We start from the raw sequence: 17,501 nt of genomic DNA, 5'->3' as shown, positions 1-17,501 counted from the left end.
TGAGCTAGCATGTCGAACAATTTTGACATGCACGACCGTTACCGGCGTCCTCACCAGCCCTCACCTCAGTTTGCCCACTACGAGAACGTCACTCTCCTCGGCCCGCCCACCATGAGGGGCGCACTCGTCTTTGGCGGGTCTTCGCACCCCAAGCTCGTCGACGGCATCTGCGACAGGCTGGGCACGAAGCCTGGCTCCGCGACGCTGGGCAAGTTCAAGAACGGAGAGACTTCCGTCACCATTCGTATGTTGGCTAGCACTCTCGCCGCCTTCACGTGCTAAGCGTCTCCAGATACCTCGATCCGGAACAAAGATGTCTTCATCGTCCAGAGTGGAAGCGAGAAGTGAGCAGCCCAGCCTTGGTATGCGTCAACGGCTAATGGGTCAGAATCAACGACTCGATCATGGAGCTGCTGATTATGATCTCGGCCTGCAAAGGCGGCTCAGCCAAGTCGGTCACAGGTACTTGGCCTCTGTAAGGCTCGCTGCCAGCTGCTGACATGACCAGCTGTCATGCCCTACTTCCCATACTCGCGCCAGTCCAAGAAGAAGCAGCACCGCGGGGCCATCACCGCCCGCATGGTCGCAAACCTCCTCCACATCGCTGGTGTGAACCATGTCATGACCATCGACCTCCACGCCTCCCAGATGCAGGGCTTCTTCAAGTGCCCTGTCGACAACCTCGTCGCCGAACCCCTCCTCGCCCGCTGGATACGCGTCAACGTGCCGAATTGGAGGGAAGCCGTCGTTGTTAGCAAGAACCCTGGTGGCACCAAGCGCGTCACGTCTCTGGCGGACGCGTTAAAGCTCAGTTTTGGTATTGTCACAACCGACAGGCGGAGGGCAGGCACGGCGGTGCACTGGAACGAGAGCGCCATGTTCGAGCAACTCCGGTTGGATGGCTCATACGAAACCCCCGACGACCTGGTCGAGGCAGCGCTGGATGCCGACGCTGAGATTACGCCCATCTCCAAGATGACGGTAGACTCGAAGGCAGAACCAGGCAAGTCAAGTTTGAAGCGCGTACCGTCGAACCCCCTGCAAAGGCGAGCCAACGGATGGTCAGAGCCGACCGGGAGCCATCCGCTGTCTAAGAGTATGCGCGCAGGCTCCATCGTCGAGCCTGAGGTACCGCTGGAGCCCATTCGAACAGATGTCGAGAAGAACAGGGAAGAACCTGAGGAGCAGAGTGCAGATGAGAGCGGCGCCGAGGAATACACTGACGAGGTATGTTCCCTTGAAAGGGTCTGTTGAATACAGCTAACGTCTGCAGCGCGCGAGGAACGTCATCCACGGACGACTAGTACAAGGCCATATTGTCGACGATACACATCCTTCTCCCTCAATGTCCGCGACATCGACCAACACCTGGCGCAACCGCCCTCCGTCCGAAGGCGAAAACGACGATATACCCTCGCACATGATGTCCTCTTTCATCTCGACTACCTCCTCCACCCGCAACAGGGACACCGAACATTCGCATGCCCTCGGTGGCACATACGACGCCGCTGCATCATCTGAAGATGAGGAAGAGGATCTCAAGAACCCCGAGCTCGAGACCATGGTCACTCTTGTCGGCAACGTCAAGGATCGCCCTGTCTTTATTGTTGACGACATGATGGACAAATCTGCGTCATGGATTGCGGCTGCCGAGACTGTTGTCAAGCGCGGTGGTGCGACAAAGGTCTACTGCTTCGCTACTCATGGTATCTTTGGCGGCGACTGTCTTGAGGAAATGAGCAACTGCGATGTCATCGACAAGATCGTCATCACGAACGCGTTTCCGATCCCCGATCACAAGCTCGCGCAGGCGAGCCCCGATAAGCTGGTGGTCATCAACGTCGACAATCTCCTAGCAGAGGCGATTCGAAGAAACCACCATGGAGAGAGCATGAGCCAGCTTTTCCTCCACTACGACTAGCACACGGGCTCATCAAACACGGGAAAATGACGGATCTAGGATTTGGGGAAATGGTTAGCAAGGCGTATTGGTACCGACCACATGGCTTTGAAGGTCGACACGGCGTTATGGTCAGGCACCGAAAAGCCTATATTGTGGCATGAATAACGATGAAGAAGATACCTTATCAGGCTTATAGCCACACATGCAGTAAGTTGCAAACATGAAAGACAGTATTGATACCAGACTCGTCATTGATGTCTACTCTCTCTTCTTTCTCCTTCCTCACGTAATCTTTGTCCGCGCTTGCAGCCGGACAATGTGAAAACCCCGCAGGTGTCAATGGCCTACCTGAACCACAAAAGACAAACACCAACGATGCAGGCCTTGAGCCTGCAGGAGTCCCGTGATACGATACGGTGTACTCTTAACGGAACGTTGGAAGAGTGAATACCAGCTAGAGCGCCCCTTGAAAATGCCCGGCGCCTCCTAACATGGGACGTCGGGCGTGAGAGGGCTCTTGTACATATAGATTGTGTTATTCTGACTGCTTATGCTGTTGTTGGATGGGGTAGTTAGTATAGACATGCACCCTCTACTGCCTACAAATCTCAGCTTTAAGCTTCTATCGATACCCCTTGGTTCTTATATCTGGCTTACTGTCGAGAACAAATGCCATTCCATGTGCCTCGCTCTGTGTCCACGGTATATACATGAAACCAACGCAACTGTACCCCAGACATATAACCTGTTGGCTATTCTCCATATCTAGCCAGGGAACTACCAACAACTCCACATCGTTACTTTTTCCGTTCACCGGACACCGGAATCTTCACCCCACGCTAAAGGGTGGTGGCAACCCCACTTGGGGTTCTGCACGTCAAGGACTGGTCTCGTCCTCACCGCTTGTTACACGAGTTGCTTAGTGCGCATCTCCCGCAGCTGCCGCCGCTATCATGGTGTATTCGAGAGTCAAGTGTGGCAAGATCCAGGGTATGGAATGCACTTGTGGAGGGCGGAGTGCGCGACAAGGCCGGTTAAGGTGGGTGTGGGTTACGTAGGTACGGAGAATTGCCTCGTAGGATGCGATGGATCTTGCTGCTGCATGGGCGAGATGGGTGTGGTTTGCCTTGGCATGAGATCTCTGGGCAGGTACTAGTTTTCTTCGATGGCATCATTCTCTGAGGAAGAGTTCTGGGTTGTACTCGTGTGTAGCTTCTTTTGAACACTTCTGGGCCTGCCACAGTCATAGTCATCCACATCCATTGGCAATAGGATAGACCAACCCTAGCCAGATTTTGACAGCTATACGCGGACTACAGTTGCCTGTCCTAACAACGGCGTATGCACGACACCATGTCTGAGCGTAGTGCTTGCCGTTCGACTCCGGTTGGCCTGCCGTACACGCCATCAGGGCACAAGTCGAGATAAGGCGACCGTTGGACTCGCAAGCTGGACCAGGGAACTCTCCAATGGCCATCCCTTCTAGTACACCCCAGTCTTTCGCACACTGACGATCATTGTAAGTTGTAGAATATGCTACACAGAGGTGCAGAGGCGCTACGCGTCTCGGCACAAACCCGGTGGAATAAATGGTTAAACTGCCAAGCAAGCAGTGGTTGAATACAGGAGGCGTAGTAGCGTTATCTTCTGCCTGAATCGTGTAGATGTCAAATTGAGAAGGTCTGGAGCTTTGGAGGCGTGGTGGTGCAGGCAGATAGGGAATACATGCGGGCGACTACCTACGTGGATTGTCGCAGGTCGCTTAGTAGGGAAAAACGGAGATAAGGTAGCAGATAGCGTCACCTGAGACCGAAGGAAGCCTCGGAAGATTTTCGTCTGTCAGCTCCGCCAGCAGCCCAAGCATCTTTTCTTCATCACACCATGGCGCCAGCGACGACTCCTTCGTTCCTACGCAACCAGGCTATCTTCGGCTTACCCTCACTGAAGACACATACAGGGGCGCGGATCCGCCTGCGGCCTGTCCTCACCCCCGCATGATGCGAGGCACGCGCCTCGTCACCGGCTAGATTCCCCAGGAACGTTCATCGAAAAGCAAATTAGTACCACATGGCACTGGCATTGGCGTTGAGTGAGCGCGGCCTTGTTATGCAAGGCCAATTGTGTACTCAGCATGAGCAGAAAAACTGGCCCTATAGCATAACGTGCTTCTGCGACGTGTAGGGGTCGCGTCATCCCCTTACTCCATGCGGCGTTGGCTTGGTCAGAAACATCCCACGAGATCTAACCAGAGAGCATTCTAGCTACACCAACGTGGTGGGTTTTACTAACTCTCGCTCCACTCATCTCAGCATCTAGCGCTTGCGCACCGACTGACTTGTGAGGACCCGCATGTCGTCCGGCTTGCAAAGAGCGGGTATGCATGCTGAGATTTCGTATCCCAGTTTTCTACAGCTATGCACGGCTCTAAGAGGTTGAGCTTGCTTCACGCGCCTCTTCGCGTCGCTTCTATCTCGGATTACTTATTCCTAGTCGGACTGGTCAGGCCTGCTGAGTGCCCTTGGACCGAGGCGCGTCGTCCTTGCCGAAAGGCTATACCTTCCCTTCTTAAGTCCAAAAGAATTCAGTCTGGCTCCATCTGTTTCTCCTTCCGCTACGAATCGCTGAATTCTCCACCCTGCCGCGTCAAACAGCATAACCTTTTGCCAAGTTATCTTGATAGTCGCCCAAGAGGTCGAAAACGTAGAGACTGCCAAGCCAACTTGACCTGTCTCAACATCCCTAAAACCTTTCTGGAACCAAAACACACAGACCTCCCCATCTACGGAGACCCCAGATCCACGAGCAGCCCGTTCCCACTGGCGGACAAGAATTGCCAAGTACATTCGAACCCACTATCAGCCTCAAATTGCGTCGATCATACACGTACCATTGTACACGCAGCCGGACGCTTACGCACGCGAAACAAGTGTCCTCTGCAGTCTTATCAATCCACGGACGAACCGCGCCATCTAAAGCGGAACATCATTAGTGCACCGGACCCATACGATCGCCAGGGTCAATTACAGCTCCACGGCCAAGACCCAGCGCGGAAGCATCTGCAACATCCCGCGCTGCATCCCCAGGCCTCCTCTCGATTTTTGGCTCCAGCTCTTTTATGCTAGACGAAGCTAGACACGTTTAAACTACGCACTAGGCAGGATACACCGGAGACTCAAGCGCGTCGGACCTTTACTTTTGGCAGATCATCAAAACGCTCCAGCCAGTTACAGAGGTCACTTGACACACGCGAGCCCCGGCGGAACTTGCTTGGCAGCGCTACCCACGGTACCCACGCACAACACCGAACTTGAGAACTTTCACAATTGATAATCTCTCGGGCAACATATAAGAAGTGCCGACCACCTTCTGTCGTCCTCCAGAACACCAACATCACCTCTCCATAAAACAAATCTTTCCAACCAACATCACCTCCAACCAACGCCTCACCACACACATACCAGAACCAACACCCAATCTGGCGCAATGTCTTCCACTAGCTCAACCTACCACATTCCCTTCCCGAAAAACTTTCTCACTGTCAACACTCCCGTCAAGAAGGCAGCCAGCCCCGGTATTCAATCTCCCACCGAGCCCGTCGTGCCTGCTCACGGGTTTCTATCCAACCGCCCCGCGCGCCACCAGTCCATTTCCTCCGTCTCCAGCATCACCAGCAGCGTTGCCGCCCCACCCTCCGAGACTAGTACTATCAGCGCGCCATCTTCTCCCGCCACAAAGGCTGCCGATTCACCAGTCATTGGCCTTAAGATTTTCGCTCCTCTTGCGGTTAATGCAAAGCATGCGCTTCCGCCGACCTCTTCCTCGGAGATGAGTGCCGCTGAGAGGCAGAGGCGCATGAGCTTTGAGAAGCACACTTTCTTGTCCAACAAGCACTGAGTGTGTGGACGATTACCTCTATCGGATGGAGTTGCAGGCAGCAACACACCCTATACGCCTTTGACAGCGATTCAGCATCATGGAACTAGCGGGAGGAGTTCTGGTCGGGCGTTAACGATGTCATGACTTTCATTTTTTCTCTCTCATACAAAAGTCGATATACCACAAAAGATCCCTCACGGCCGTTAAGGGTATGGATGGGGGTGGGCATGGGCAGGCGTTTACTTTTGGGGGGGTTGACTAGCCGCCGGGAACAGGCAGGCAGTACAGTACATTGAACAGTACAAGTCACATTACCATGAATCCAAACATCACAACAACCTGCACTTGCTTCTCATGCTGTTCTTCCGTAATGTGGTGTTGTGGTAATGTCGAGGGCTGCGGATACCTCATACGGCAAAGCGGTTTCACGATAATAGCCGTAAGAACAACCACGACTATTCCCCCATACCTCACAACCTAAAACTGCGTATTGAATGGCAGCTCACAACTTGTATCTCGTAATAATGTCTTCTTCCCCCCACCAACCACTCGTGTTTTCGCATGTCATTTCCTGAAGCGGACAATCCATCACATGCGCAGACTAGCTTGTCAATTTGAGTTTCCGCCCCGCCCCTTCCCCCGCTGACACGACGGAGTTTGTATTCAGTGTATGCGATTATTTCTGATGCACCGTAAAAGTAGCGTTGCGGGAAGGAGGAGGGAAGGAAGCACGTGAGCGCCTCATTGGTCGAGAGCGGTTAGGAAATGACCCCGTCTCATTATTTGTGATGAGTATTCCTGATGCTGACATAACTCGCTCCCTTCTCTATGTGAGATGTCGAGCTCTGCATACCTCCGATAGAGAAAAGCTGTATGAAGTTCTCTAAGTCAAACATCGCTATCGCAACAAACGAAATACCAAGCCAAACATCTTCCCAGCACCGCCAAACAATCACATGATCCCGACTACCCTTCCAAGTTCCCCCATCCCTTCCCCAACCAAACCGCCGACTTACACCCCAGGCCAGACTTCCCACCATTGCACAACGATCCCACCTACCAAAATCTCTCACACACCGATTAGCATTTCTTTGTGAACCTTGGAAGCTTATTTCACTCATCACACTTTTGCGCAAATGCGCACGCAACAAAGAGAGAGGGCCGCGCGGTTTCGGCACGTTGCGGCGCGACTATTTCGGGTTATATTGATTACATACAATTGTGATGATGGGAATTTGACGAACAGGGTGTAAGGTTGTTGGTTGGTTTTGTTGCGCGAAAGGAAGGAAGGGAGGATAAAGCCACCAATCAACGTTTCCGATATCCGAGTTCGGTATCCGGGTGCTTTTTCTGTGACTGTGATTTGTTGTGTTAGACGTGGAAGATGGAAGTTGGTGTTGGTAGCAGGTGTTAGTTCACGCGCTTGTGTTGTTGCTTCAATTCATGGCGAGTGCGAAGACACGATGAATCATACTTGTTATATGCACTTCAATATCATCTGTAATGGTATTCGAAAAACGGTGGCGTACATTATATCTGCGCGAACGCTGTATCAGGGGGAGCCATGAAGAAACCGTACCGTCGCACAAGGGCCGTCGTAGTTATGAGTCGATAAAACTGTCGAGAGTTCCTCCTCCGTTATTTGACCATGACGCGAGAGACAGAGAAAAGTAAAAAAAAAAAGATGTGATCGAATAAGACACAAATAAAAGGCATATCGTAAAAGAGAGACTATATAGCATACAAGTCCTCTCTCCTCGCGGGCGAAACCCCGTACTGATTGGGGAGGGGAATTCGGAATGGGGGTGCGCATTCAACTTTTTTTCCTCTCTGGCCTCTCTCCTCCGGCTTATCTCTCTCAGTCCATAGTGACATATTGGGTAAACGGGAAAAAGAACAGCGAGATTTCGGGTGAGGTAAAAGGGCAACCAAGGTTCAGCAATCGAAGAAATCCGACCTCGCAGAAAGAAGTTATGTTCCGATAAAAACAGGCCCATTATCCAAGACAAGAAGGAAGGAGCAGGTCCCAGGGAATCTTTAAACGCCAAAAACACCAATGCTGCGCTCTTTGTATGATAGCTAGAGGCAATGATATCTCCCAAAGTTCCCGTTTCGTGACCGAGGATGTGCATCATGAATGGCACGATCGGGAGTAATGATCGTAAAGGGCTCGTGTATTATGTAAATGTATGGGTATGGCGGAAGGAGGAAGCTGAGCATGTCGGAGCACTCATAGTTCGTATGCGTGGCCGTCAAGAGTTGGGGTCGGTGCTGCGTAGACGATCATAGTATGCCGGAGTCTTTTAGCGCGTTCTGCAGTATTGTTTCCTTGACAGCGGCAAAGACGAGCCGGATGTTGGATGTATCGGTGGCTTGTGTTAGGCTAATAAGGTCAGCATGCGTGAGGGGCTCGTGAGGGGAAGCTTCTTACTGAGGGTACAGGTTCAAGTGTGCTCGGTTGACCTGGTTGAACCTCCACAACAGGTACTTGGCGGCGCGATTGACATCATTTCCACCAGAGTAATCTGGAAAGTAATTGCCAAGTGGAGATCGCGCAAGCTTCGCTTTGAACAGATCGACCTTGTTGAGGAACAGGATAATACTGGTTCTCATGAACCACCGGCTATTGACTACCGAGTCGAAGAGCACTAAGCTCTCCATCATTCGGTTCTGCAGGCACGAGTCAGTGGGAGTCAAGGAGCTCGACGTAATGACATACCTGTGAGCTTTCTTCTAACAGGACTTGATCGTATTCGCTCAATGCCACGCAGAAGATGATTGATGTGACGTTTTCGAAACAGTGTATCCATTTCTTGCGCTCGCTCCGTTGGCCCCCTACGTCGAACATACTGTTTCATGTTAGCCTGACAGCCACAGCACGGTTTGAAGGGGCGCACATACTGTATGCTGAGCTGGCCCATCGTGAATCGTGTTTCGTATATACCGGTGGTCTTGGTACGCGCTCGTAGGACGTCGGATTCGATGGGTACATAATTGGGGTCGGATATCCGTTCTACCTCATCGAAGAAGCTGCAAGCGTTAGTAAAAAACGGGGAGATGATGCGCAAACATACTATGGCGCAGAGTCCATGAGGTAGAACTCGCTCGAGTGCTCCAGGACTTTGCCGACGCATGGGTCGCTCCACATGGATGTGATGGCCTGGCCTACCCGTACATCGAGGGGCTTCTCAGGGTCGGGGTCGACTGTGTAGTCGAGCAGGTAGTCGCAGAGTTGGGCGTTGCCTGGCTTCTCGGGGCTAACGTCGAATTGTCGCATGGCGCCAATGAGGGCTTTTGCGCAGTCGATGACGTTTTTGTATATGGTGAGGCGGTACATGGCGAGCTCTTCCTGCGTGTAGCCGTTCTGATGTATGATCTTCATCTGCTTGACGATGGTCGACTTTCCGCTCTCTCCGGAGCCTGTAGGGTGTGTTAATGATTGCGTTGGCACGCAGACAGGCTGGAGCTACTCACCCAACAGCAGGATCTTGCATTCCCGCCGTAACCGTCGCGAGTCCTCCTCGAGCTTGCGGTCAATGGCCTGGCTGCGCTTCTTCTGCTCGACATCGTCGTTGTTGGTGCTCATGCAGATGCCCATAATGCCGGCGTGTGGTGCGGCTCGCGGCCGCGGGCGTTGGGGGGGAGTCGGGCGCGGGATAATGATGGAGCACGAGGCTCAGCGCGTCGCAGAACCGTCGGTGTGGAATGTGTGCGGTGATGCGAGCGAGGCTCTGGTCCGGATGGCGGCGTGACGGCTGGCGCGTTGCTGGAGCTGTGGTGACGCTTGGTCGGCTTAATCCGACACGCAGCTCCGTCAAAGGGGGCCTCGCGAGGTGAGCGGGCGCGGCAGCGTCGTCGCCAGCGTGGACGGCGGCAGCAATGGGAGCGGGGTCGGGCTGGCGCGCGAGGACGGGCTGGGGTTTGGAATGCGACGGTGGTGGTGGTGTTGTATGGTTGGTAGGGTCGTCTTGGTGAGCTAGATCGGAGACTCCAGGGCTGCCAGTGGCTCGTGCGGAGGTGCCTTCCCCAGTAAGTTGATGAGGAAGGCGCGGGATCTGGAGAAGGTGCAACCAACAACAACGTCGCCCGGCGCCGACGGAGGGCCTGGGGGTATTGATTGCGGGAGGTGCGCGTGGCAAGAGGCGTGATGCAGATGCGTTGGCCCTTGTTCTCGCAGCGCAGAGCGTGAATCACGGATGGGTGATGGATGTGAAGGCGATGATGGCAGCAGGCGCGATGCTGCTAAGCCTCATCCAATCGTGGATGCTAGGGCAGCGATCAGGGTAAATGGCACGAGCCAAGCAGCGGAACAGGACGCGCTGAAGCGAGGCAGAATGCAATAGTGCTGGCGGATGCTGGCAGTGGGGATGCGCTGCGCTGCGATGCAAGGCAATGGAGGTGTTGGTGCCCTAACAACGCTCGAGGCCGTGTGCTACCTAGGTACGCCGTCGTGCCATGGAGCGTGGCTGCCAGATCCGACGTGCCTCCATCATTGGCAGATTGGCCGTGTGCTTCAAGAGCTCGGCTTACGACCCGCGGCTTTCCAACACTGCCCTCACGGCGGCCCCTTGATACAACAGCCCCTGCACTACGCGCTGCAGCTGTGCCCCCAAACGTCTATATACAGTACCTGCAGTCTGCACTCTGCGGTGCTACACCTCTGTTGGCTTCACGATGTCTCCCCCCGTCCAATCGACCCACCGCCCCGATCAGCTCAGCCCCCAATCTTGGAGGGTCTCAATCTGGAACGCCTCCACGATAGAGTTTACCTCGTCGCCCAGCCAGCGCCAACTCCACCTGAATGACATGCAACGGCGTTTTCAAGTTAGACATGTCCGTGGGGCTGGTCCCCCCAATGTAAAGGCTTCTAATTTAAGCCGGGTACTTTTATCAAATGGCCCTGACTGAAGTTGAATGCGAGCCTCCTGCCACACACTGGTTCTGGTTACTGGTCACTGGCTAGCTGTGAAGGACGCTAGCTGAAAGCTGACCAGCTCCCACCTTTGCGGACAATGGACCTGGGACATGTTTTGATGTCGTGCATTATCATTGTGTCTGTTCGGGAACGTCAAACAGACAGATTCACCAGGGCCACATGTCAGCAATCGCTTGCACGTTTCGTGTGGTAGTGACCCTGTTCCGTGATAGCCGCAGCATACCATTCACACACGGTCGGCGCGAGCCGCAAACGAAGCATTACGCAATGCCATATCAGGGATGCCACGAGGGCTGGCAATCGGCCCTTGAGCCAGGTACCGCCGTGGATAGTGAAAAGTTCAAAGACGTTTGTGTTCTGGCCTGCATCCACGGCACCGCGGCATCACGGCATCGACGTATCAAGACATCCGCGTATCAACGTGCTGACGTGCACGCGACGTATGCGATAGCGCAGCCCGCGCGTTGCCCAGGTGTTCAACAAAGCCGTGTCTCTCATTATGGCCTACCTTCCTCATGATTTGATCAGTAATGGGTAGATATGATATCAGCAGGGAGACCCGGCGCAGGTTCTACACCCAGGGAAGGTCTAGCTGCCCAGACATGGTGTCTGCCCGTACCGTGTCAGAACGAGCAGGTAAGACAGCTGCATGTCACCGTTCAGGGCAGCCAACGTAGCGCACGGGCCACCTCCCACGTGAAAGGAGGGGTGAAGGGGAGTGAATACGGAAAGAGCTTCGAGGCGGTAGTGGGGTACATGGACGAGACAGCAGACGTCGTGGTGATGGCGCATCGCAATCTTCAGCGTGTCCAGTAGAACCCGGTAAAGGCCTGCGCTAGGTGTGAAGCACAGGCTGCAATGGAAAACTCGAAAATCCATCGTGACGTCACCAGAAGAAGCCGAAACCTGTGTGAGCGACACTTGTGCGCGGGCCATGTGCATGTGTCCCTCTATCGCATTTGGTGCCTGCCCCTCGTTGTCTTCTTACCTTCACCTCTTCCTTTCCGCATTGATCTGCATCCTCGCCACGCCCTCGAGCCTCATCCTTGTGTTGCACATAGTCTGAGGTCATCCCGTCGGTGCCTCGAACCTCTCCGCCGACCCGCTTACTGTCAACATTGGTCTCCAAGCGGCAATCAGCAAACCCCAACGTGTCCCAGCCGTCGACGCTCGCGACATTCCTGGTGCAAACTCTGAAGCCTTTGAAAAGGATTCCTCGGAGCCGTTGTCGCGCAAGCCCTTCGTTGCCGGACCCAGCCACCGAGCCCAATAGAACCTGCCCTGATCTAGCAGCGTCAACGTGCAACTAGAGCCCTGACGCATTCGCGACTACCCCACGGCTTCCTACTCGCCCTCTTCCACCACCACCACCCCAATTTTCGACACAGACCCGTCCTTGCGCCTGTCGCATTATCATAATCACCTTCCTTCACCATGGCGGAATTCGTACGCGCCCAGATTTTTGGCACCACTTTCGAGATTACCAGCAGGTGCGGCTATACCCCACATTGCGTTTTCTGGCACAACTGACACCGACCAGGTACACCGACCTGCAGCCTGTGGGCATGGGCGCCTTTGGTCTCGTCTGGTACGACTTCCACACCACCAGACTCGAATTGATTGTTGACTCCGGCGCAGCTCAGCCAAGGACCAGCTCACTAGCCAGGCGGTGGCCATCAAGAAGATCATGAAGCCCTTCAGCACTCCGGTCCTGTCGAAGCGGACATACCGCGAGCTGAAGCTTCTGAAGCATCTTCGACACGAGAATGTGGGCAATGCAGCAGCCAGTCCTCAGCGAAAACTCTAACACCCTCCAGATCATCAGCCTGAGCGACATCTTCATCTCTCCCCTCGAGGATATGTAGGCAGTCACATCACCGCCAACCCAAGCAAGCACTAATCCGCCCAGCTACTTCGTCACCGAGCTCCTCGGAACCGATCTCCACCGCCTGCTCACCTCCAGACCGCTGGAGAAGCAGTTCATCCAATACTTCCTGTACCAGATTTTGGTGGGTGGCAAAATTCCAACCATGCAAGAAAATGCGCTGACCTGAAAAGCGTGGTCTGAAATACGTCCACTCCGCTGGTGTCGTGCACCGCGACCTGAAGCCCAGCAACATCCTCGTCAACGAGAACTGCGATCTCAAGATTTGCGACTTCGGTCTCGCCCGTATACAGGACCCTCAGATGACGGGTTACGTCTCTACCCGATACTACCGAGCGCCTGAGATCATGCTCACATGGCAAAAGTACGACGTCGAGGTTGATATCTGGAGTGCGGGCTGCATCTTCGCTGAGATGCTCGAGGGCAAGCCGCTCTTCCCCGGCAAGGACCACGTGAACCAGTTCTCCATCATCACCGAGCTTCTGGGTACTCCCCCAGACGATGTGATCCAGACCATTTGCAGTGAAAACGTAAGTAGATGCACAAAAACCTGGGAAGCAACTTTGCTGACTTCCGCAGACACTGCGATTCGTCCAGTCACTTCCCAAGCGCGAACGACAACCCCTCTCCAACAAGTTCAAGAACGCCGAGCCTCAAGGTCAGTTTGCATCTCTAATGAAGAGAGCGTGGACTGACATAATCTAGCCGTCGATCTCCTAGAGAACATGTTGGTCTTTGACCCGAAGAAGCGTGTGCGAGCGGAGCAGGCCCTTGCCCACCCATACCTCGCTCCATACCACGACCCGACTGATGAGCCAGTCGCGGAGGAGAAGTTCGACTGGTCGTTCAACGATGCAGACCTACCCGTCGACACCTGGAAAATCATGATGTACGTGCACTTCCAGTACGTCACGTAGACGGAGCTAACATGACACAGGTACTCTGAAATCCTGGACTACCACAACGTAGATGCGGCGGCACAGGAGGAGAACAACGGCAGCTAAATACACATAATGTCTACCAATCTCGAGCTACAACAATTTTCAGTCTCCAAGACAACGAAGTGCAGTTGCCGAGGCTCGACGTATCATCTGCCTGGCGCAGGCGGAGTTGCTGTTCCCAATGATTCCCAAGGTCTCGTCTGTTGGACCTATGTGACATGAAGGTGCGCGGTAGATGGGGCATGGGCTTATCTTTGTCATTTGGATCACCATGGCTGGTACACGAAAGGAATGTTATGGAGGAATTGAAGGCTATGGTCGACCTAGGTAGGAATGTGAAATCATATTATCAAACATACGTTATTCTTCACCTTGACATGATGAACACGTCTGATTATTACTGTGCTTCAATGCGATGATCGCATTCGTCGCTAACGGTTGTGGCATCGCAGGTACTCAAAAAAAAAAAGACTGCATGATGTACAGGGCAGATCAGAAAGTTCTCCAGATCTTGTCTGGTCTCCGTGGCGGAGGATCTCGGGCGTACTCCCCAACCTGGGAACGGGTGGAGATCGCCGAGGCTTCCACTAGCGCCATAAGGCTGATTGAGGGACCGTGGGACCGCTGTTTCGTCACCGCTCTGAGCGCGTCCGCAACGACTCCAGGACGCGAGCCTGGCCCCTATGGCCCTACAACCTTTGTTTGCATATAAACTGAATGCTATGCGATAGCGCTTCCATCGCACGACAATGGCGACTCTCAACCCACTTGTCTGCGTCGTGGACTTCCACCATGCGCGGTAAGCTTCTCCTTTACCAGTAGAGGTGTGAGTACAGAAAGAGACGGAGGAAGGATACTGGACAACTCACGATAACTTGATGGCTATCTGATGCGAATGAATCGCTGACTATTCAACGCAGAGGTCCAGAAGTGGAAACATGGCTCGGGGCAGAAGAGGGAACCGACCCAGCAGTAGACAACGACTGGTCGCTGCTGCCCTTCATGGCCCTGAGCGATGGCGCGCATGCCTCTGCCGAAGACTACTCGTACTTCACCCTCCGCCGCGCTCAGACATCGACCTCACCCGCTACCTCACTCTTCGGTATATCGTGTACGCGACAACTCGACGCCAGCAAGCTTATCGATCGGCCGGCTGAAGTTACAAGGAGTACGGTGCAAAAGGCTGTCGTTGTCATTAGCGATAGCCCGCAGCACTTTGGGGCCATAAAAGCGCAGCTGGGTGTGGTCACCCAGCTGTGGTTCAATCAGAAGTACGTCGGGCTCTCATAGCGCAAGTCGAGGGCGACGTGAAACTCACACTTCTTCAGAGACTTCACCGATATCGAGATATTGGAGCGCTTTACGGAAAGTCTACCCCAACTGCTTAAGAATCAGGAGGGGCAGCAGGACCATTACTTCGGTATTTCTCTGCGCGAGTTAATCCACGAGTTCAAATGGCAGACTTTGGTTCTTTTCAAATGCGCGCTACTTCAACCGAAGGTATGTTTCAACGTCTTGAAGCCGACATATTGTGGCACGAGCATACAAGATTACTGACGGAGTGCAGGTCCTCTTCTTCGGCTCCCATTGCGAACGATTATGCATGATGCAATTTGCTCTTATTTCACTGATACCCGGCCTTATTCGCCACCTACAAGATGCTGCTGATCCCAAGTTCAATTCGTGTGAGGAAAAGTGTGTCATGCCCACTTCATTAAAGACATCGGAGCGCGCTTCCTGTCAGTGCATAATCTCACCAATAGAAGCGATATACTGACAAGATTCAGTGTTGGCATACATGGGTCTCCCGCTCCAACTCTTCGGTACAGGCTCGCTGTTCGGACCATACACACCGCTTCAGCAGCTTGATATACTTGCAGACCAAGATACCAAGTCCTACATCGTCGGCTCTACGAACTCGCTGCTGCTTCAGCAAAGAGATCGATACAGCGACATCCTCATCAACCTCGATGACCACACCGTAAACATCACCTCAGCTGCACTCCGACAAGCATCGATCTTGTCCACGCCGGACCGGAGATGGATGGACTTCTTGACACAGACGATCAACGATACCTGGGATGAGGCAGACCCAGCGCGACCCAAGGACCATGGATACGCCGGAAGCGAGGAGTTCATTCGCATGCAATTCGAAGAGTACCTGCTCGCCATGCTCAGCTCCGTCAAGTATAAGCTTTACATGGAGAAGAACGCACACAAAGAGAACTTGATTTCTGAAGTAGAAGGAGACCCAGCGAGCGAGTTCTCAAATGATTGGGTACACGCCTGGATGCAGACGGAGAACTTTCGCATCTGGAATAAGTTTACCGATTCTCACCTTTTCGACATCGTTGATCCCAAACACCCCTGCTCTGGCGGTCTCTCAATGGAAGACGTTCAACGCCGACTAGCACAGTACGTACCCGCATTCTTTCCATATCCCCACAAGCCCGACTAAAGCACTCACTTAGTCTGTTCTCCAACACAACCTTCCAAGCCGTATCTCTTGGCGTATGTGTGCTGATGCTCGCTTGGCGATTAGGCAGGTAGCAGAAATGCATCTCGACGAACGACTAGAAAAGTCTAGGGAAGTCTTGGGTAAACAGCTTGCTGTGGGCCAACAGAAGGTCAGCTCTGCATACAACCGCCTGTGGGCGGAGATGGAAGCCATGCGCGAGGCACAGAGGAAAAGGGCCGAGGAAGCGCGATTGCAAGCTGAGAAAGAAGGAAGGCCCGTCGATGATGCAAAGAAGTGTAAGTCAGATATGCCGCTTTTACTGGAACATCAATGCTGATAATTGAACAGGGAAAGCTCCTCAAGCCCCCGACCTCACGAACGCAAAAGCTAGCGCGGGCGCCTACTTCTCCAGCTGGGGCACCTGGGCGAGCGAGAAGAGAAAAGGATGGGGGACAAAGACACCCGTATCTTCGCCTCCGCCGGGTGATCTCAAGAGAGCGGAGGACTTCAAGAGAGATAAGGAGGCGGTTGTTGGTGATACCCCGGCTAGTCCGCCGCCGCCGGATGTCAAGAGGAGAAGCTTGTTCTTTGATGCGGAGAAAGACAAGGAGGGTGTTGGGAAGGAATGAAAGAGTAACGACTATGGCCAGGCATAGAGGGTACTAGCGTTCGCACAGTTATAAGAGCGGCAATTTGATGCAGCGATCTATAGCGTTCGTTTCGGCGAAGTAAATATATGGTATCTGACTTGTTCTGGTGTGCATCTGAACGGATAGACTAGTTTCTTGGGCCTTGAGACTCTGTTTACATCGTTCATTATATTCAGAGGTGTCTGATGTGAAAGGAGGCAGATTGATTAGCTGTGTATCTGTCGTACGTGCGCATCGTTGGTGGAGAAGGGCAGTTTAGTCATTAGCGTCTTGGCCGTCTCGAGCCTCGTCAGACGTCTGATTGTCACCACTCTTCCTTCTCCCCCAACTTCGAATCTGTCGCTGCGATAGTAATCGCCCCTCATGATATTGCCAAACCCTCTCTCTTGTCTCGTCAGTCGCTTGGCCATGCTCGTCTTACTCGAACAAGAACTTATAATGCCATTGATCCTTCGGGCACGGAAGTTGTACTGAAGACTAACATGCAGTTTGACATAGTATGGCGGGCCGTAAAGGTAGGTGTATTCTTCACATTTCATTCTTATCGCATCCTAGTTACCTTGCATTGCGTCTTCCTTTTCTCCCTTCTTTCTTCATCGAGTGTTATGCTTTGCAGGCTCCGGAGCGGAGATTGTTCCATACCAGCAGGATGTGGCCAGGCCTGGCGAAGTAGACTAATCCACTTGACTGTCCATGTCCAAGCGGTCTACTCATGTGCGCCGTATCACTCGCTTGCATACTGAGGATGCTCATTGAGGACATGCGGTGTGTGCGTTTGTTCTTGCTCCGGCTTCGGTGGCCACTTCGACCATCCATGCCATGGCGGCTACGAAGCAAGATCGCAATGCGCTC

General features: G+C 53.5%; 5 protein-coding genes across 5 annotated transcripts; 4 read left to right on the top strand and 1 right to left on the bottom strand.

The window, feature by feature from the left end:
• Positions 1-111: 111 nt before the first annotated feature.
• On the top strand, positions 112-1,921 carry J4E90_007733 (uncharacterized protein; the record flags this gene model as incomplete). The annotated part of the gene is made up of 5 exons (XM_051437266.1): positions 112-244; positions 293-344; positions 389-462; positions 509-1,227; positions 1,274-1,921. The coding sequence occupies 5 exons, from the start codon at positions 112-114 to the stop codon at positions 1,919-1,921; spliced, it is 1,626 nt and encodes a 541-aa protein (XP_051289012.1).
• A 3,465-nt stretch (positions 1,922-5,386) lies between these two features.
• J4E90_007732 (uncharacterized protein) lies at positions 5,387-5,797 on the top strand (the record flags this gene model as incomplete). Its single annotated transcript, XM_051437265.1, has 1 exon — positions 5,387-5,797. The coding sequence occupies one exon, from the start codon at positions 5,387-5,389 to the stop codon at positions 5,795-5,797; it is 411 nt and encodes a 136-aa protein (XP_051289011.1).
• Positions 5,798-8,062: 2,265 nt separating this feature from the next.
• On the bottom strand, positions 8,063-9,377 carry GNA3 (G protein alpha subunit; the record flags this gene model as incomplete). The annotated part of the gene is made up of 6 exons (XM_051437264.1): positions 8,063-8,162; positions 8,211-8,449; positions 8,499-8,628; positions 8,681-8,809; positions 8,854-9,199; positions 9,254-9,377. 6 exons carry the CDS (start codon positions 9,375-9,377, stop codon positions 8,063-8,065), a joined length of 1,068 nt encoding a protein of 355 aa, XP_051289010.1.
• A 2,772-nt stretch (positions 9,378-12,149) lies between these two features.
• On the top strand, positions 12,150-13,604 carry HOG1 (MAPK protein hog1; the record flags this gene model as incomplete). Its single annotated transcript, XM_051437263.1, has 9 exons — positions 12,150-12,205; positions 12,256-12,303; positions 12,354-12,483; positions 12,533-12,576; positions 12,625-12,724; positions 12,774-13,130; positions 13,180-13,258; positions 13,306-13,489; positions 13,538-13,604. The coding sequence occupies 9 exons, from the start codon at positions 12,150-12,152 to the stop codon at positions 13,602-13,604; spliced, it is 1,065 nt and encodes a 354-aa protein (XP_051289009.1).
• A 686-nt stretch (positions 13,605-14,290) lies between these two features.
• Positions 14,291-16,628, top strand: J4E90_007729 (uncharacterized protein; the record flags this gene model as incomplete). Its single annotated transcript, XM_051437262.1, has 7 exons — positions 14,291-14,340; positions 14,462-14,812; positions 14,870-15,041; positions 15,109-15,280; positions 15,329-15,956; positions 16,084-16,295; positions 16,348-16,628. The coding sequence occupies 7 exons, from the start codon at positions 14,291-14,293 to the stop codon at positions 16,626-16,628; spliced, it is 1,866 nt and encodes a 621-aa protein (XP_051289008.1).
• Between the last annotated feature and the right edge of the window lie 873 nt (positions 16,629-17,501).

This window comes from Alternaria incomplexa (assembly GCF_024043165.1).
Source record: "Alternaria incomplexa strain BMP 0042 chromosome Unknown scaffold_11, whole genome shotgun sequence".
NCBI classification, from domain to species: domain Eukaryota; kingdom Fungi; phylum Ascomycota; class Dothideomycetes; order Pleosporales; family Pleosporaceae; genus Alternaria; species Alternaria incomplexa.
This window is presented reverse-complemented; position numbering and strand designations above follow the sequence as displayed.